General features: G+C 41.9%; 1 protein-coding gene across 1 annotated transcript in view; it reads left to right on the top strand.

Moving 5' to 3' along the window:
* LOC139546650 (low-density lipoprotein receptor-related protein 1B-like) overlaps positions 1 to 18,464 on the top strand; it is a 462,326-nt gene that overhangs the window by 345,629 nt on the left and 98,233 nt on the right. The window contains exons 39-44 of the mRNA XM_071355272.1: positions 2 to 153; positions 441 to 565; positions 4,834 to 5,208; positions 11,830 to 12,019; positions 13,740 to 13,944; positions 18,120 to 18,312. Coding sequence (XP_071211373.1) covers positions 2 to 153; positions 441 to 565; positions 4,834 to 5,208; positions 11,830 to 12,019; positions 13,740 to 13,944; positions 18,120 to 18,312 — 1,240 coding nt within the window. The remainder of the gene's footprint in view (position 1; positions 154 to 440; positions 566 to 4,833; positions 5,209 to 11,829; positions 12,020 to 13,739; positions 13,945 to 18,119; positions 18,313 to 18,464) is intronic.

Genomic DNA, 18,464 nt, shown 5'->3' with positions numbered 1-18,464 from the left:
GGAAAATAGATTATACTGGTGTGATGCCCGCACCGACAAGATAGAGAGGATCAACCTTGAGACGGGTGAGAGCAGGGAGATTGTACTGTCAGCGGCCAACGTAGACCTCTTTTCCGTGGCCGTGTTCGGAGCTTACATCTACTGGTCTGACAGGTAATTTAATAATTCCTTATATGCACACAGATTGGGCTGTAAAGTCTGATCATCTAACCTGGTATTAACCCTTCATCCCAGAGGTCTCAGTGTGGAGAACCTCAGCGGAGTATTTTTTACATGAGGGGCACCATATTTATGTAAATGTACTAGCATACCTCAATGTCATTATCAATGACATTTCTGTATGATAAAGTGCTATTGATAAGTACTTTTAAGAATCAAAGAACAATTAAGAAGAAAGTGTCCTTGATTACTTTTTAAAACCTTTCTCTCTCTGTCCTCAGAGCTCACTCCAACGGTTCTATCCGGCGAGGCTTCAAAAGTGAAGCCAGTGAGGCAGTCACCATGAGAAGTGGTCTCGGGGTCAACCTGAAGGATGTGACAGTCTTCAATAGAGGCCGGGAGAAAGGTTAAGGTTTCAACTTAATGCTCCTTTTGATTCTCACCCATCACTGTCATCAGCAGCATTGTTTCATTTCCTACTCTATGTATTGGTCAAAATCAATTGGGAGCCATCTAGCACAAGGGAAATACAAAACTGCAGTTATAGACAGTGCATGTATAGTACTATACACAAGTGACAACACTATCGTTCAAAAGTTTTAGAACACCTACTCATTCAAGGGTTTTTCTTTATGTTTACTATTTCTACAGTGTAGAATGATAGTGAAGACATAAAAACTATGAAATAACACACATAGAATCATGTAGTAACAAAAAACAAATCCAAAGATATTATTTTATTTGAGATTCTTCAAATAGCCACCCTTTGCCTTGATGACAGATTTGCACACGCTTGGCATTCTCTCAACCAGCTTCACCTGGAATGCTTTTCCAACAGTCTTGAAGGAGTTCCCACATATGCTGAGCACTTGTTGGCTGCTTTTCCTTCACTCTGCGGTCCGACTCATCTCAAACCATCACAATTGGGTTGAGTTTGGGTGATTGTGGAGGCCAGGTCATCTGATGCAGCACTCCATCACTCTACTTCTTAGTAAAATAGCCCTTACAACGCCTGGAGGTGTGTTTTGGGTCATTGTCCGGTTGAAAAACAAATGATAGTCCCACTAAGCCCAACCAGATGGGATGGCGTATCGCTGCAGAATGCTGTGGTAGCCATGCTGGTTAAGTGTGCCTTGAATTCAAAATAAATCACTGACAGTGTTACCAGCAAAGCACCTCCACACCATAACACCACCTCCTCCATGCTTTTCGGTGGGAAATACACATGCGGAGATCATCCGTTCACCTACACGATTGGAACCAAATATCTCAAATTTGGACTCATCAGATCAAAGGACAAATTTCCACCGGTCTAATGTCCATTGCTCATGTTTCTTGGCCCAAGCAAGTCTCTTCTTCTTACTGGTGTCCTTTAGTAGTGGTTTCTTTGCAGCAATTCAACCATGAAGGCCTGATTGAAGCAGTCTCCTCTGAACAGTTGATGCTGAGATGGGTCTGTTACTTGAACTCTGTGAAGCATTTATTTGGGCTGCAATATCTGAGGCTGGTAACTCGAATGAACTTATCCTCTGCAGCAGAGGTAACTCTGGGTCTACCATTCCTGTGGCGGTACTCATGAGAGCCAGTTTCATCATAGTGCTTGACGGTTTTTGCAACTGTACAAGAAGAAACTTCAAATCAAATTTATTTGTCACATACACATGGTTAGCAGATGTTAATGCGAGTGTAGCGAAAGACACAAAGACACGGCGGTTGGAACCAAAAATCTCCATTTGGACTCATCAGACCAAAGGACAAATTTCCACTGGTCTAATGTCCATTGCTCGTGTTTCTTGGCCCAAGCAAGTCTCTTCTTAGGGCTCCCGAGAGGCGCAGCGGTCTAAAGCACTGCATCCTAGTGCAAGAGGTGTCAATGCAGTCCCTGGTTCAAATCCAGGCTGCTTCACATCCGGCTGTGATTGGGAGTCCCATAGGGCGTTGTCTGAGTTTGACCGGGGTAGGACGTCATTGTAAATAAGAATTTGTTCTAAACTGACTTGCCTGGTTAAATGAAAATACAATAAATAGTGGTTTCTTTGCAGCAATTTCACCACGAAGGCCTGATTCACACAGCCTCCTCTGAACAGTTGATGTTGAGATGTGTCTGTTACTGGAACTCTGTGAAGCATTTATTTGGGCTGCAATTTCTGAGGCTGGTAACTCTAATGAACTTATCCTCTGCAGCAGAGTGTCACGCCCTGACCTTAGAGAGCTGTTTTATTTCTCTATTTGGTTAGGTCAGGGTGTGATTTGGGTGGGCATTCTATGTTTTATATTTCTTTGTTTTTGGCCGAGTGTGGTTCCTAATCAGAGGGAGCTGTCTATCGTTGTCTCTGATTGGGAATCATACTTAGGCAGCCTTTTTCCCACTTAATGTTGTGGGTAATTATTTATTTTCTGTGTGTGTTTGTGTGCACCACGGTTGCGTCACGTTTGTTTCTGTTTACCTGTTATTTTTGTGAAGGTTTCACTAAGATTAAAATAAATGTGGAATTACATGCACGCTGCGCCTTGGCTCATCTATGACAGGGAGTTTGAAGACAGTGAACGTGACGGAATTACCCACCACAAAAAGACCAAGCAGCGTGCGCCAACATGGAGGACGAGCTGGACCGGAGAGGAGATGTTGGCAGGGGACAAGACCTGGTCACGGAAGCCCGAGAGGCAGCTCCCAAAAAATGTTTGGGGGGGGGAACACGGGGAGATTGGCGGAGGTTGGGTTTAGACCTGAGCCAACTCCCCGTGCTTACCGTGGGGAGCGTGTGACTGGTCAGGCACTGTGTTATGCGGTGATGCGCACAGTGTCTCCAGTGAGCATTCACAGGCCGGTGCGCTCTGTGCCAGCGCCCCGCATTTGCCGGGCGGAAGTGGGCATCCAGCCAGGACGGGTTGTGCCAGCTCTACGCTCGAGGCCTCCAGTGCGCCTCCACGGCCCAGTGTATCCGGTTCCACGTACCAGGCCTCCAGTATGTCTCCCCAGCCTGGTAAGCCCTGTGGCAGCTCCACGCACCAGGCTTCCAGTACGTCTCCTCAGTCCGGTGAGATCTGTTCCGGCTCCACGTACGAAGCCTCTAGTGATGATCCATGGCATGAAGCCTCCAGTGATGATCCATGGCCCGGAGCCTGTAGTGATGATCCATGACACGAAGCCTCCAGTGATGATCCATGGCCGGAGCCTGTAGTGATGACCCATGGCACGAAGCCTCCAGTGATGATCCATGGCCCGGAGACTGCAGTGAAAATCCAGGGCACGGAGCCTCCAGCGGCGGTCCACAGTCCGGAACCTCCAGCGGCGGTCCGCAGTCCGGAGCCTCCAGCGGGGGTTCCCAATCCAGAGCCTCCGGCGATGATTCACGGTGCGGTTCCTCCGGCAACGATCCACGGTCCGGAGACTCCGGCGACGATCCACGGTCCGGTTCCACGGAAGCGGAGGGATCAGCGTGCGGAGCGGGGGCTACGTCCCGAACCGGAGCTGCCACCGAGGATAGATGTCCACCCGGACCCACCCCTATAGAGTCAGGTCTTGCGGCCAGAGTCCGCACCTTTGGGGGGGGGGGGGGTACTGTCACGCCCTGACCTTAGAGAGATGTTTTATTTCTCTATTTGGTTAGGTCAGGGTGTGATTTGGGTGGGCAGTCTATGTTTTATATTTCTTTGTTTTTGGCCAAGTGTGGTTCCCAATCAGAGGCAGCTGTCTATCGTTGTCTCTGATTGGGAATCATACTTAGGCAGCCTTTTTCCCACCTAATGTTGTGGGTAATTATTTATTTTCTGTGTGTGTTTGTGTGCGCCACGGTTGTGTCACGTTTGTTTCTGTTTAAATGTTCTTTTTGTGAAGGTTTCACTACGATTAAAAGAAATGTGGAATTACATGCACGCTGCGCCATGGCTCATCTAAGACAGGGAGTTTGAAGACAGTGAACGTGACACAGAGGTAACTCTGGGTCTTCCTTTCCTGTGGCGGTCCTTATGAGAGCCAGTTTCATCATAGCGTTTGATGGCTTTTGCGACTGCACTTGAAGAAACTTTCAAAGTTCTTAAAATTTGCCGTATTGACTGACCATTGACTGACCATGTCGTTTCTCTTTGCTTATTTGAGCTGTTCTTGCCATAATATGGACTTGTTTTTTTACCAAATGGGGCTCTTCTGTATACCACCCCTACCTTGTCACAACACAACTTTTGGCTCAAGCGCGTTAAGAAGGAAAGAAATTCCACAAATGGACTTTTAACAAGGCACACCTGTTCATTGAAAGGCATTCCAGGTGACTACCTCATTAAGCTGGTTGAGAGAATGCCAAGAGTGTGCAAAGCTGTCGTCAAGGCAAAGGGTGGCTATTTGAAGAATCTCAAATATAAAATATATTTTAATTTGTTTAACACTTTTTTGGTTTCTACATGATTCTATTTGTGTTATTTCATAGTTTTGATGTCTTCACTTTTTCTACAATTTATAAAATAGTAAAAATAAAGAAAAACCCTTGAATGAGTAGGTGTTCTAAAATGTTGGACTGGTTGTGTGTGTGTGTATATATATATCACACTAGCACTTCTAATTTTGGCACTACAATAAAGATTATCATAACAATGATAACTTCATAACCGTGAAACTAAGTGGAAAGTAAACGGATGTAGAGTAAGTCTTGAACACAGTGTTTGTCTCTGCCACAATAGGTACCAACCCATGTGCCAGGAGCAACGGGGGCTGTCAGCAGCTCTGCTTTCACCTGGGTAGCGGACGTAGGACTTGTTCCTGTGCCCATGGCCACCTGGCAGAAGATGGCTTCGCCTGCGAGCGCTACGAGGGCTACCTGCTCTATTCTGAGAGAACCCTACTGAAGAGCATCCACCTCTCAGACGAGAACGACCTCAACTCGCCCGTCCAGCCCTTCGAGAGGCCCGACTACTTCAAGAACGTCATAGCGCTGACCTTTGATTACCGCCAGAAAACCGGTGGAGGGACCAATCGCATCTTCTTCAGCGACATCCATTTTGGGAATATCCAGATGATTAATGACGACTGGACAGGACGATCTGTCATAGCCGAAAGTGAGTGCTGTTTACTTTTTATAGTTTTGGATTGATGTTTTATATTTTGAATTTAATGCATGTCTGTTTATTTACAAGTTTGCATATATAAGTTTATGCCTTACAGAACACATATTTGTATGAGTTTGAAGTACATTCATTTTTTTCCTCAAAATATTGATCTTGTTGTAATGCACCCAGCAAACCAAAATTGGGTCTGTAAAAGTTCCCAGAACATTCATTATATCACGGCAAATGTGCTCATGGCACAAACAGTGTCCAGTCATGCCAATAGTGTGTGATTGCGGCCCACAATTCGGGGTGTTCCTGCATGTCTGCAGGAACCCCCCTCGAGCATCCCATTGGTTCCTGCATGAACGCCCCTTCTCGAGCATCCCATTGGTTAGTGCATAAACGCCCCCCATCGAGCACGCCATCTTCATGCTTGTGAGTCTTTTGATACACTACATTTTTCCTGATTGTCTATGCGATTAAAATGTGGGTCAAAAAGGGGAAAAAAGTATTATCTGAGCTTTTCAGGGGCGAAGTACAGTACCATTGTGCTAGCTAGCTACCTTTCCCGTTTGCTGTTTTACTGGAGTCCTAGTTTACTAACTAGCTAGCACCTAGTGTCCTTCACTAACGCCTGCCGAATGCCTGCCCTCGCCATCGTTAACAGAACTGCGCTGGAAAACAGTGCCTGACAGGCAGGAGAAAAGGACACTGTCCACTGTTGCCCTAGCTAGCTGGCTACCGTTGTCATCTCTTTTTCTGTGGGTATATCTCCGGTTGGCATCCAACGTTATGTTGCATTACCGTCACCTACGGTACTGTAGCGCTCCCGCCTGTGTACCGGAGTCCTAGCTAAACATTTTCCTGATTGATCATAATTAGACTGAGAAAACCCCCCACAATACCACAGATATCCACTGGTAGTGAAGAGGTTTAATGATCTGGCTGCAGAGCTGAAGTTTTTTTTTTTTTTTTACAACTGTGAAATTGCGGCTCAGATATAATCTACTAAAAGAGATGTCTTTTGTTTGTCCAGATTTATAAATCCAGTCTGAAATGCAGAATTCAGGCTAACTGTAAAAAAAAAAACATTGTGTATAAATTGACTGTTAAATTTCAAAAACGCACCCGATATAGTTCTTACTTTAGGATGGTTGATATGGTCCCTCCCAGTCTTATTTATATTATCTGAAAAGCAAAAGTGATCCTAGATCAGAACTCATAGTTTTGGATAGTGGAAGTACGCAGCATATGAAATGGGTGAAGTGATGGTGAATCACCCAGTTACCAGTATTTCCCTGGGTTACTTATGTCTAAGAAGGCAAAAAAGGAATCATGGCATTCCTGATTGACCATACTGCCATGGCTACAGTGCCTTCAGAAATTATTTACATCTCTTGACTTTCCAGATGTTGTGTTACAGCCTGAATTTTAAATACATTAAATTGAGATGTTTTGTCAGTGGCCTACACAAAATACCCCATAATGTCAAAGTGGAAGTATGTTTTTCAAAATGTTTACAAATGTATTAAGTTAAAAGCTGAAATGTCTTGAGCCTAAATAAGTTCAGGAGTAAAAATGTACTTAACATGTCACATAGTAAGCTGCATGATTTTTGAATGACTACCTCATTGCTGTACCCCACACATATAATTAGGTCCCTCAGTCGAGCAGTGGATTTGAAACACAGATGAATCCACAAAGACTAGCAAGGTTTTCCAATGACTCACAAAGAATGGCACCTAATGGTAGATGGGTAACAATAAATAAATAAGATCCAATACAACTCATTACTGAGTACCACTCTCCATATTTTCAAGCATAGTGGTGGCTGCATCATGTTATTGGCATGCTTGTAATTCTTAAGGACTGGGGAGTTTTTCAGGATAAAAAAGAAACGGAATGGAGCTAAACACAGGCAAAATCCTGGAGAAAAACCTGGTTAAGTCTGCTTTCCACCAGACACTGGGATAATAATTCACCTTTCGGGAGGACAATAACCTAAAACACAAGGCCAAATCTACACTGGAGTTGCTTACCAGTAGCAGAGTTACAGTTTTGACTTAAATCTACTTGAAAATCTATGGCAAGGCCTGAAATTGGTTGTCTAGCAATGATCAACAACCAACTTGACAGAGCTTTGAGAATTTTGAAAATTATATTTGGCAAATGTTGCAAATCCAGGTGTGGAATGCTCTTAAGAGACTTACCCAGAAAGACTGTAATCACTGCCGAAGGTAGTTCTACATAGTATTGACTCAGGGGTGTGAATACTTATGTAAATTAGATTTCTGTATTTCATTTTCAATAAAAGTGCAAAAATGTCTAAACATGTTTGTCACTTGTAGATGGGTAAGAAAACAATTCCATTTTGAATTCAGGCTGTAACACAACAAAATATGGATAAATAAAGTGTTAAACATATGGTTGTTTGTGTATGATTTAAATGCTGTTCAAATGTCCTATGAATTAAATGTAAATGCCATGTGTGTCTATATCACCTTGTAGTGAGCCTACAATACAGTCCTAAAATCCACATTTTTTAAATGTTCTGAGGACTTCCAAGACAAGGTCAAATGTATATTGCGTGAATGTCTATGGAATATTATGTTAAACCTAAAACAAATATGCTATTAACATCATAAAAACTGGCTTATTTGGACATTGTGTGAATGTTCTGTGCAACTTTCGTGAATATCACAAGAATAGTCTTCCAACATCCCAGACATCTCTTGTAATGTACCCACACTGTTACCACAACCTAATTAAATGTTTTGGGAACCTTTAAAGAACTCAGAAAGGCTGTTCTGTCAACATTCTTGCGACATCAAAGGAGTGTTTTGTGCACGTTATTTGAATGTCAGCACAACTGGACAGTTTTAGTGTTTTGGGAACCTATCTCCTGTTATATCCCCATAATGTTCCCACAACCTAAAGAAATGTTTTAGGAACTTTTAAATAACATAAAATGTCTTGTTTTGGGAACGTTCTTGTAACGTCAGGTGTTTTTTGCACCCTTAAAGAAACATTATATAATCATCTGCGCAACTGGACAGTGTTTGTGTTTTGTACCTACAATGTTCCCACCAGACTGTTCCCACAACCTAATGAAGCATTCTGTGAACCGCTAAAGAACAGATCAAATGTGTTGTGGGAACATTCTTGCAATAATAGGCGAATGTTTTATGCAAACGTATAATCATCAGCACGACTGGACAGTTCTTGTGTTATGATAACATTTGCCACAACCTAATGAATGTTCTGGGAACTTGCACAGAACCAAATTTGGTTTGCTGGGAAAACATTGCTGCTACTGTACATTGTGTAATTGCATTACCTGGAAACCTAATGAGAACTTTTGGGGAATGTTCTTTGGTGGTTGTTGCAAATGTTGTGCATTTTGGTGAATTTTAGGAGAACATTACTTGGATATTTAATTTCAAACATAAAAAAATGGGTTATTAAAAATATTATTTGAATGTTTTTGGGATGTTATCATTCTAATGTTAGATAAAACACTATCTAGAACTTAATGGGAATCTTAGCTAATGTTCTGGGAATGTTCCTTGTTTGCTGGGCAGGGTTCTAAGTCAAGGATGTGAAATGAAGGTCCTGCTGTATGATATGAAATCAGGGTCTGCAGCTTGCCTCTCAGCAGCCATTTGTGAAAAGCCATTTGTGGAGAGTAAAGTGGCCGCGTCCTTGATGTATTGTGTGGCTTCAATGCATACTCCATCAAGTATAGAGTATTGTAATGGCCATCTCTATTCTTCTTGTCCTAAATGGGACCCATTTAACTGTCAAATAAGATGGTTACAATGGGGGATGTTTTTTAGGTCTTACTATTGATAGAGAAAATTACCCTGCTTTCATTTTCAGCACATTCAGACCAAAACATAAATAAGTGGCCAGAGAGGTATATTGACCACTCTGGCCAGCAGAGCAGCATTTGCAGCTTTCACTACAGGATTAGCTGGCTAAGGTGAGCAGTTTTGCAAGAAACAGCGTCTGCATAAAATAAGCCTGAGTATTTAGGGTATTTGGGGATTAAGTGCATTTATAGGACACATGGGGGCTTGTGAAAATGGCATCTTCCACAGATAAATTCAAAATATCTTTATTTGGCTTGAATAAATAAATTCATAGAGAATGTGAAATAATGTAATTCATAACACATGGACCTTTTTTTAGCCTGCCAGTCAGTCAGTCATTCTAGATGGCAGGAGAAGAGGCATCAGAGCCCTTGTCTGTCCTCCCTCTCTAACCCACTCAATCTGGGCTAGATAAGGCTGAGTGGAGGCAGATGAGCAGGGAAAGCCTCTGTTCTGCACGCTTAGCATCTTCTGCCTCTCTCTAAAGTCTCCTCTGAGATGGGAGCTCAAGTCACTCACTCACCCCTCATATTCTGGGAGAACAGTGGGAGTCCACTGATCCACGTCCCCACCATGTTCTACTGTTGGCAAAACTGACAGACAGACAGACAGACAGAGTGACTGGAGAGAGATTATTTATTTTGGCTTTGACCAAGAGGAGCTATTGTCATTTTTGAAAGAAGCGCTGAATAAAGAAAGTTATGTGGCTGGCAAATATCAAGTTGGTCTATGTGTTTGATATCCTTCTCTGCACCTCTTTGTGTAATTGGTTGTCCTCTATCCATGCCTAGCCTGTTCAGGTGTAGAGTTGGCGTGATTAATTTAGCACTAAAGCATCCATTGCCTTTATTTTAGCTTAGCTACTATTATTATTTAACTCACTGGTCATAGTTGGTTGGATTCAGGACTCTGGTTATTCGTCTAAACAATTATCAAATTCAGACTCTCCATCCTCTCCACCCTCTCCGTCTCCTTTACCGTCTTCTCTACCTCCATCTCCTATCCCTCTTCTCCCCCTTCTCTCCTTCTTCTCCACAAAGTTTTACTGCTTACCCTGTCATTGAAGAAGGGTGAAGATGTTAATCATCCATATTTCCCTAATGAAACTCCACGTCCTTCATTAATTACTCCCTGGCCACTCCCAACGATTTCCAGAAAACCAAGCTGTCAGTCGCCTTTTATTGCAAACAATTAATTAGCAATCGAGCTGACTCAGATAGTGCCTTGAGTGTTATGTATGTATGGTTTATGGCTTCTAGAAAGCACTGGATTCAGCACGTATCTCCAGAATTGATCACATGTTCACCATTAAGACCAATTAAACACTCCATCCAGAGGAGATTGTAGAGTATATGTGCCATTGAGTTGGAGTTATAGGATAGAATTAAGGTGTTCATGTTTTATCCAAGCACCTTACCAATGGTTCAGTAAAAATGCCAGATGTTTTAGTGCAAAGCAAGGACAGAAATATGTGTGCTTTGTCCTGTTAGGACAAACATGTTCTTTATGTTTGTCCTAGTACTCTGATCAACCCTATTTTCATGCCAAGCACATACTGTATCTGTATCTATCTATTTATTTGATTTAATTTGGTATTTTTGGTCACTTTTGAATTGCCATTCAAATATCCCTGCTCACTAAGATAACAGTAGAAATTCAATCAATGAATGAGACACCTGGAATATGTCAACTCAATATTTTTTCAGTTGATGTATGAACAACAACGGTTTTTGGCAGAGACTCCCCAATGCCCTGTATGGATATATGGATTTCAGTTTACTTCGTATTTTCCTGGAATTATGTTTGTTTGGACTTGTCAATGTCTATCAGCTGTGCCAGTGGCATCAGATGCACTGCGTGTATTACGGGTGATTAATGCCTCGTATATTCCGTTTAAAGGTGCAATATGCAGGTTGCTAATATTTGAATAGTTCGCCTAATTTCAGTTTATGCGACAAAACAAGCACTTAGAGAATAATTGTACCATCTAAACTGCTGTGAAATATATTTTCAGGAACCAAAAATATTGTATTTTCTGCTCTTTGAAGCTTGTGTACAAAACCGAAAGTAAAAGAAGCAATAACAAAAACTTAAAGGGAGCATTGAAATAGCTCACATAGAACAGATCTACAGTGTCTTAGACTTGCTTTCATTGCAAATTACAGTTCTATAACTCCCGTTTCTATGTGAATTTGGTCGGGTTGGCCAAAAAGTTACCTATTGCAGCTTTAAGTATTTCCAATGAGCAGGTGGATGTGACATTGGTGGATTTGTCATTATATTACACAATGTGCAGAGTTTATATTGTGTGTGTGCAGGAGTTACAATGAATTCAACTTTGTGGCTGTAATTCCCTACACCAGTGTTTTCCAACTTCAGCCCTTGAGTACCCCCAACAACACACATTTTTGTTGTAGCCCCAGACAAACTCACATGATTCAACTCATTAACGGTTGATCAGGTGTGCTTTTCCGGGGCTGCAACAAAATTGTGTGCTGTTGGGGGTACTCGAGGACCAGAGTAGGGAAACACTGCCCTACACTGCAAATGAAAGAAGCATGGTGGTATGTGCAAGTTAACATTTCATCTAAAAAAAACATTGGCTTTGTTCTGTCCACCTGTATCAGTAGAGTCAAATGTACTGCATGTATTACCAGTTGATTAATGCCATGTCCATTACACGTTAGAATTTACAATGAATTAGTGGAGGCTGGATGGTTGGATGATCATGGTGACGCTCATGTCTGTGTCCCCCCAGATGTGGGTTCAGTGGAGGGGTTGGCGTACCACCGTGCCTGGGACACTCTGTACTGGACCAGCTCTACCACCTCCAGCATCACCAGGCACAGTGTGGACCAGAGCCGGCCCGGTTCCTTCAGCAGAGACGCTGTGGTCACACTCTCTGAAGACGACCACCCCCATGTCCTCGCCCTGAATGAGTGCCAAAAGTATGTGGTTCTGGTTGTACTCAGTCTCCCAATAACCTGGTATTGCCAACTGCCATGGTCATTGTCACAACATAGGAGTTGGCAAGACAGCACAACCACATCTGGGACCAGGCTGGTCTTTTTAATAGTTTGTTGCTAAATCATATCTGAATTTGTATACCACCCAACTGTAGTTCCGTAGCTACTACTTCAGATGCAGTATGTCATTCTATGCCTGAGGCTATGGTTGTATGCCTTTGCTCAACAGATATATAAGCTCACAATAATATTGGGTGCATTGCAACACAAGACATGCCTCCTTGGACAGAGAGAAATGTATTGCTGTCTTAAGACAATTCCATCTAACTAAGTTAATTTCTTATACAGACCTCAGTGGACTTTTTGTTAGAGCAATCAGTATAATTGTACATGACCCATACAGTATGTATTCAATTCTGTAGAGAAGATTGTATCTCCACGGTGTAGTGAAGGAGAGACATCTAATTGGTTTGACACACTCCCATTTCAAGAAATACTGCCTGCAGTGCTTTCATAATAACTAACAAATGTTCATGTTATATCCATTAAGAAATAAAAGCACGTCTCAATCTACGGTAATTACACGCCAAGAAGGTTATCGCGGAATGCTGACCCAGAGTTCACAAACTAATTAAACTCTTGATCTTAGTGTGTATGCGTTTAGTTCGTAATTTGGCAAGTTTTCAAACAAACTCCAGAATGCTGCTAATTTGAATTTCATCTGCTATAATAAATTAGCACTCTCTGACATATTCTTACTAGCCCCTATGAATCAATACAGACTTTCAATGTTGTAAACATATTCTACTGTAGGGAGGATCCAGGATAACCATATCTAGGCCTATCTCCAAGTTCAACCTTTGCTAAGAACTTCAAAAGTATTGATTGTTTAACTTTGAAACAATCTCTTGTAGTTTGAATGAGGATATAAGCCCTCTACTTTCAGTGCTCAGTATCGTATCTATAACTGTTGTACACTGCAATACAATTCACAGATTCCTTTTATTTAGCAAAACCTACTTCAGATAGATCTTCCATTTATTTACACTCCCACACGATTGTAATTTGTAATATTCTTAGTAGTCAGCTCAAAGAAATGTAAATACACATTCTGTCTAGCATTCATTGAGTAGCAAAACTGAAACTGAGGCAGCGCCTTATCAGAGATGGGAGCTGCAGTAGCTCCTGCAAGGCAATGCTAACACAGCCGACACAAAATGAGGAGCAGATGACAGGTCATGCAGGCCATCGTGAGTTATGGGATCACTAGATAACAGGAGTGACACAACCAGATAGAGCAACAGGCAATATAGAACGGCTGCCTATGAATAATTCTTACAGTGATTAGTGTTTATTTTACCCTACAAAGAAAGGCAAGGAGCTTGACAAGTTACAATTGCAGTCCTATTTAAGCCATCATACACTCCCCTGATTCAATTTCAGAGAACATTTGTTTTGTCCTCCCCACTGAGGGGGTGTAAATATGTCTGAGGGAAAATGTGCATAAAGAGATATCGAATCTGGGTTACATCTGTTTGCAGTGAAGGTGGAAATTGCTTTTAGACTTGAGATAAAAAACTATTAAAAGAAAAAAAACATACTTTTACTATCCATCTTTCCTGTTCCCAGTCAACTGACTTCTTTGAGGTGGTTTCTCAAATGTTCATCTAGTTAATAGTAGGTTTTTGAATGTTTATTTCAGCCTGATGTTCTGGACTAATTGGAACGAGCAGCGTCCCAGTATTATGAGGTCCACCCTGGCAGGAAACAACATGAAGGTGATCGTCAGCACAGACATCCTCACTCCTAACGGACTCACCATCGACCACAAAGCTGAGAAGATCTACTTCTCTGATGGAAGTCTGGGGAAGATAGAGAGGTGTGATTACGACGGCTCACACAGATATGTGAGTATGACCAACATGAGGATTCCATATGTATGCCACTCTTAATGCTATCACAGTTACACTATGTTACACCATGGGCTGGATTACGAAGCACTTTTAATGAAGATTAAGCATGCTTTTTAGTCCAGGACTAGGTTTAATCTGTGTCCTGGAAAACAGCCATAAGGGCTGAACTTAAGTCATAGAATGAATAACATCATGGCATTTTATTAACACGTTCTAATGAATGTCCCCTCTTATCATGCATGACATGCTGCAGCTTGTTTGACTTGGTCTGTAGAAAAGACCACAGAATTTAGACGTATTGTTTGAATCTCACTAAGGACCAAAAGTATAGGCAGTTCAAAAAGGCAATTACTTCTTGTTGAACCAACATGTGTTCTGACGTTGTCACGGGCCGTAGCTTTCTATGGAGGAGAGAAATGATATTTGAAACATGGTAGACACAAAGGCAATGATTCTCTGCTGAAATGTCAAAGTATTATGTCCCCTTAAACTGAGATGGGACTCATTTTCTACCCGTTACATTATCTCCCATTCCTGTTGAGCCTGATGGCATTTCAGCCGTAATACAATGGACAGCTTCTGTAATACCTCTCAGCATTCTTTTCATATATTATATCTCAAAAGACAGAGTGAATGGTTTACTTCATTATAGAAGTAATTTCCCTTCAAAAGTAAAGGAGCTCAGAAAGAGGGTCGGTCTAATTTTATCCGTGAGAGGTGCCATGCATAATATATATTCATAGTGGTGAAAATCCAGGATATGTATCCCCAGCATGTAAGGGATTACATTACAATTTGGCTCTCCTCTTTGCCGACGGTTTAAAATTTGTGCTTGACACGATCTATGTGACTGAGGACCTTGACCCATCTCAATTTGTTACCCATATGTTTGCAAAAGCAGGGTTGTGCATCACAAAAGTCACATCCTTTGGGTTCCCGCATTCCCCGCCTGCAGTCTTTCTCCTGCTAATGAAAGCTCACACAGAAGAGCCCTGTGGAGGAGTGCCCGTCACTGTCCCAATTAGAATGTGAAAATTAAGCAGAGCTAACGGATTATCAACAGAGCAGTGGTGGGAGGGAGGGAGAGGGAGAGCTTCCTGCCATTATGTGTGATGGTGTGGTGGCGATGCGGGGTAGTATGTGGGCAGGGTGGTGCAGAGTTGTACTGTATGGCTCCTCCAGCCCAGGGATCTGGGAGTGTCATTACAGCCTGACAGCCAACACTGTGACTGTGTGACACCCCTTTCCCCCCTTCTGCTCTGACAGACATGAGATGAACACAGAGTACAGCAGCGAGCTCTAAAGGCCCACTTGCCCTCCACACTCCACTGTGGCATTTTAAGTGGAGCTGTTGTGTCATTACCCATGCTGACGAAAGCCTAGAGAGCCCGCTTGAGTATGTGATGGGGATAAGATGTTAACACATTCAGGCAGTGAAAAGACAACCTTTTAGGTGTGAAGAGACTGAATACTAATTAAGAACTGGTACTCAAGCGTGGTAAGCATGTAGCTATATGATCACTGAATATGATTTTCAAGATTTATGACCATCCCAAATCCCAAAATAATGACAATTTTCTGAATTAAATTGCTTTTGAAGAATGTGATGTTTCAATTTAAAATGTAACCTTTATTTAACTAGGCAAGTCAGTTAAGAACAAATTCTTATTTGCAATGACGGCCTACTGGGGAACAATGGGTTAACTGCCTTGTTCATGGGCAGAATGACAGATGTTTACCATATCAGCCTGGGGATTCAATCCAGCAACCTTTCGGTTACTGGCCCAACGCTCTAACCACTAGGCTACCTGCCGCTCCAAACATGAATTTAATCAGACATTACTAAATTGTGTGACGTTTCATATAAATTGACATACTTATAAACATTATTGAGAGCTTAGATATGAGCATTGCAAGTAATAAAGTACTTATGGTATGTTCAATATACTCAGAACATACATATACAGTACCAGTCAAAAGTTTGGACACAACTAGTCATTCAAGGTTTTTTAAAACTATTTTCTACATTGTAGAATAATAATGAAGACATTAAAACTATGAAATAACACATATGGAATCATGTAGTAACCAAAAAAGTGTTAAACAAATCAAAATATATTTTATATTTGAGATATTTTAAAGTAGCCACCCTTTGCCTTGATGACAGCTTTGCACACTCTTGGCATTCCCTCGACCAGATTCCAGATTTTCCAGCAGTTTTGAAGGAGTTCTTACATATGCTGAGCACTTGTTGGCTGCTTTTCCTTTATTCTGTGGTTCAACTCATCCCAAACCATCTCAATTGGGTTGAGGTCGGGTGATTGTGGAGGCCAGATCATCTGATGCAGCGCTCCATTTCTCTCCTTAATCAAATAGCCCTTACACAGCCTGGCGGTGTGCTCGGTCATCGTCCTTTTGAAAAACAAATGACAGTCCCACTAAGGGCAAACCAGATGGGATGGCGCATCGCTGCAGAATGCTGTGGTAGCCATGCTGGATAAGTGTGCCTTGAATTCTAAATAAATGCACAATGCACCCCCCATACCATCACAACTCCTCCACCATGCTTCATGGTGGGAACCACACATGCAGATATCATTCGTTCACCTACTCTGCGTCTCACAAAGACACAGCGGTTGGAACCAAAAATCTCAGATGTGTCTCATCAGACCATAGGACAGATTTCCACAGTCTAATGTCCATGCTTCTCGTGTTTTTTGGCGCAAGTCTCTTCTTCTAATTTGTGTCATTTAGTAGTGGTTTCTTTGCTGCAATTCGACCATGAAGGCCTGATTCACGCTGTGTCCTCTGAACTGTTGATTTTGAGATGTCTGTTACTTGAACTCCGTGAAGCATTTATTTGGGCTGCAATCTGAGGCGCAATTAACTCTAATGAACTTATCCTCTGCAGCAGAGGTATCTCTGTGTATTCCTTTCCTGTGTCGGTCTTCATGAGAGCCAGTTTCATCATAGCGCTTGATGGTTATTGCAATAACACTTGATGAAAATGTTCCGTATTGACTGACCTTCATGTCTTAAAGTAATGATGGACTGTCATTTCTCTTTGCTTATTTGAGCTGATCTTGTCATAATATGGATTTGGTCTTTTACCAAATAGGGTTATCGTTTGTATACCACCCCTACCTTAACACAACTGATTGTCTCAAACGTATTAAGAAGGAAAGAAATTCCACAAATGTACTTTTAACAAGGCACACCTGTTCATTGAAATGCATTCCAGATGACTACTTCATGAAGCTGGTTGAGAGAATGCCAAGAGTGTGCAAAGCTGTCATCAAGGCAAAGGGTGGCTACTTTGAAGAATCTGAAATGTAAAATATTTGTTTAACACTTTTTTGGTTACTACATGATTCCATATGTGCTATTTCATAGTTTTGATGTCTTCACTATTATTCTACAATGTAGAAAATAATAAAATAAAATAAAAAAAAATAAAAATAGAAAAACCCTTGAATGAGTAGGTGTTTCAACTTTTGACTGGTACTGTACTTTAAGTAGACTCTAAGAGATTTGGAACACAGTAGTATTTAGACCTTGCGTACAAAACTAGCGTCCTCTCTAATCTAATTTATTGTCAATAAGTTCTGTGAAAATCCTTCTGGCGGCCTTGTCGTTTCTCTCTCTCTCTCTCTCCTGCTGGCCAGTTGTTTTCCCTGTAACACGTTGGGCTCCTTTAATCAACACCTGTCCTATTAATCCCTGTATGGTAGCAGGGCTAATGTGTTGGTTACAAGCGTGTCCCACTAATGGCTGAGACTACAGAGCTGTAGGAAAGCAGAGTGAGACTCCCGAAGGGAGCCGTCTGTCTGATGTATGCCTGCCTCCCTCTCCACAAGACTGTCATTTACTCTGTCAACATCTGGGTTAAGCACTAACCTCAGGGAGGGGTGTGTGCGTGCTTTTCTGTACAGGGGTTGATGATGCAGAGAATAATTTCCTAGTGCAATCTGTTTTTCAAACAAAATCATTTGATGTTTAGAAGTAACAGATAAGAAGTCTTTGAAAATCATATAATGTGTTTAAGTAGAGTACAAGGAGATAGAGGGTTTAGCTATGGCTTTATATTGGCACTGTAGACATATAACATAGCATTTGATGGCTGCCAAGTTCTGAATGCTTTAACTGATGTACTGCTTTGTAACTTACAGGTCATTGTGAAGTCAGGACCAGGAACGTTCTTTGGCCTGGCTATTTATGGGGAGTTTATCTTTTGGTCAGACTGGGCTCGCAGGGCCGTGCTGAGATCCAACAAGTACACAGGTGGAGAAACAAAGGTACTGCGATCAGACATCCCCCACCAGCCCATGGGAATCATCGCTGTAGCAAACGACACCAACAGCTGTGAGTATTCTCCCTGGAATTACTTATCTCAAAGAGAAAGAGACTGTTTGTGAATGTTTTATTTGTATGTGTGAGTGTGTGGAAGCCTGAGCTGTGCATACACGTATATACAGTGCCTTCGGAAAGTGTAAAGAACCCTTGACTTTTTTCAC

This window comes from Salvelinus alpinus, chromosome 20, assembly GCF_045679555.1.
Source record: "Salvelinus alpinus chromosome 20, SLU_Salpinus.1, whole genome shotgun sequence".
NCBI lineage: Eukaryota > Metazoa > Chordata > Actinopteri > Salmoniformes > Salmonidae > Salvelinus > Salvelinus alpinus.
This window is presented reverse-complemented; position numbering and strand designations above follow the sequence as displayed.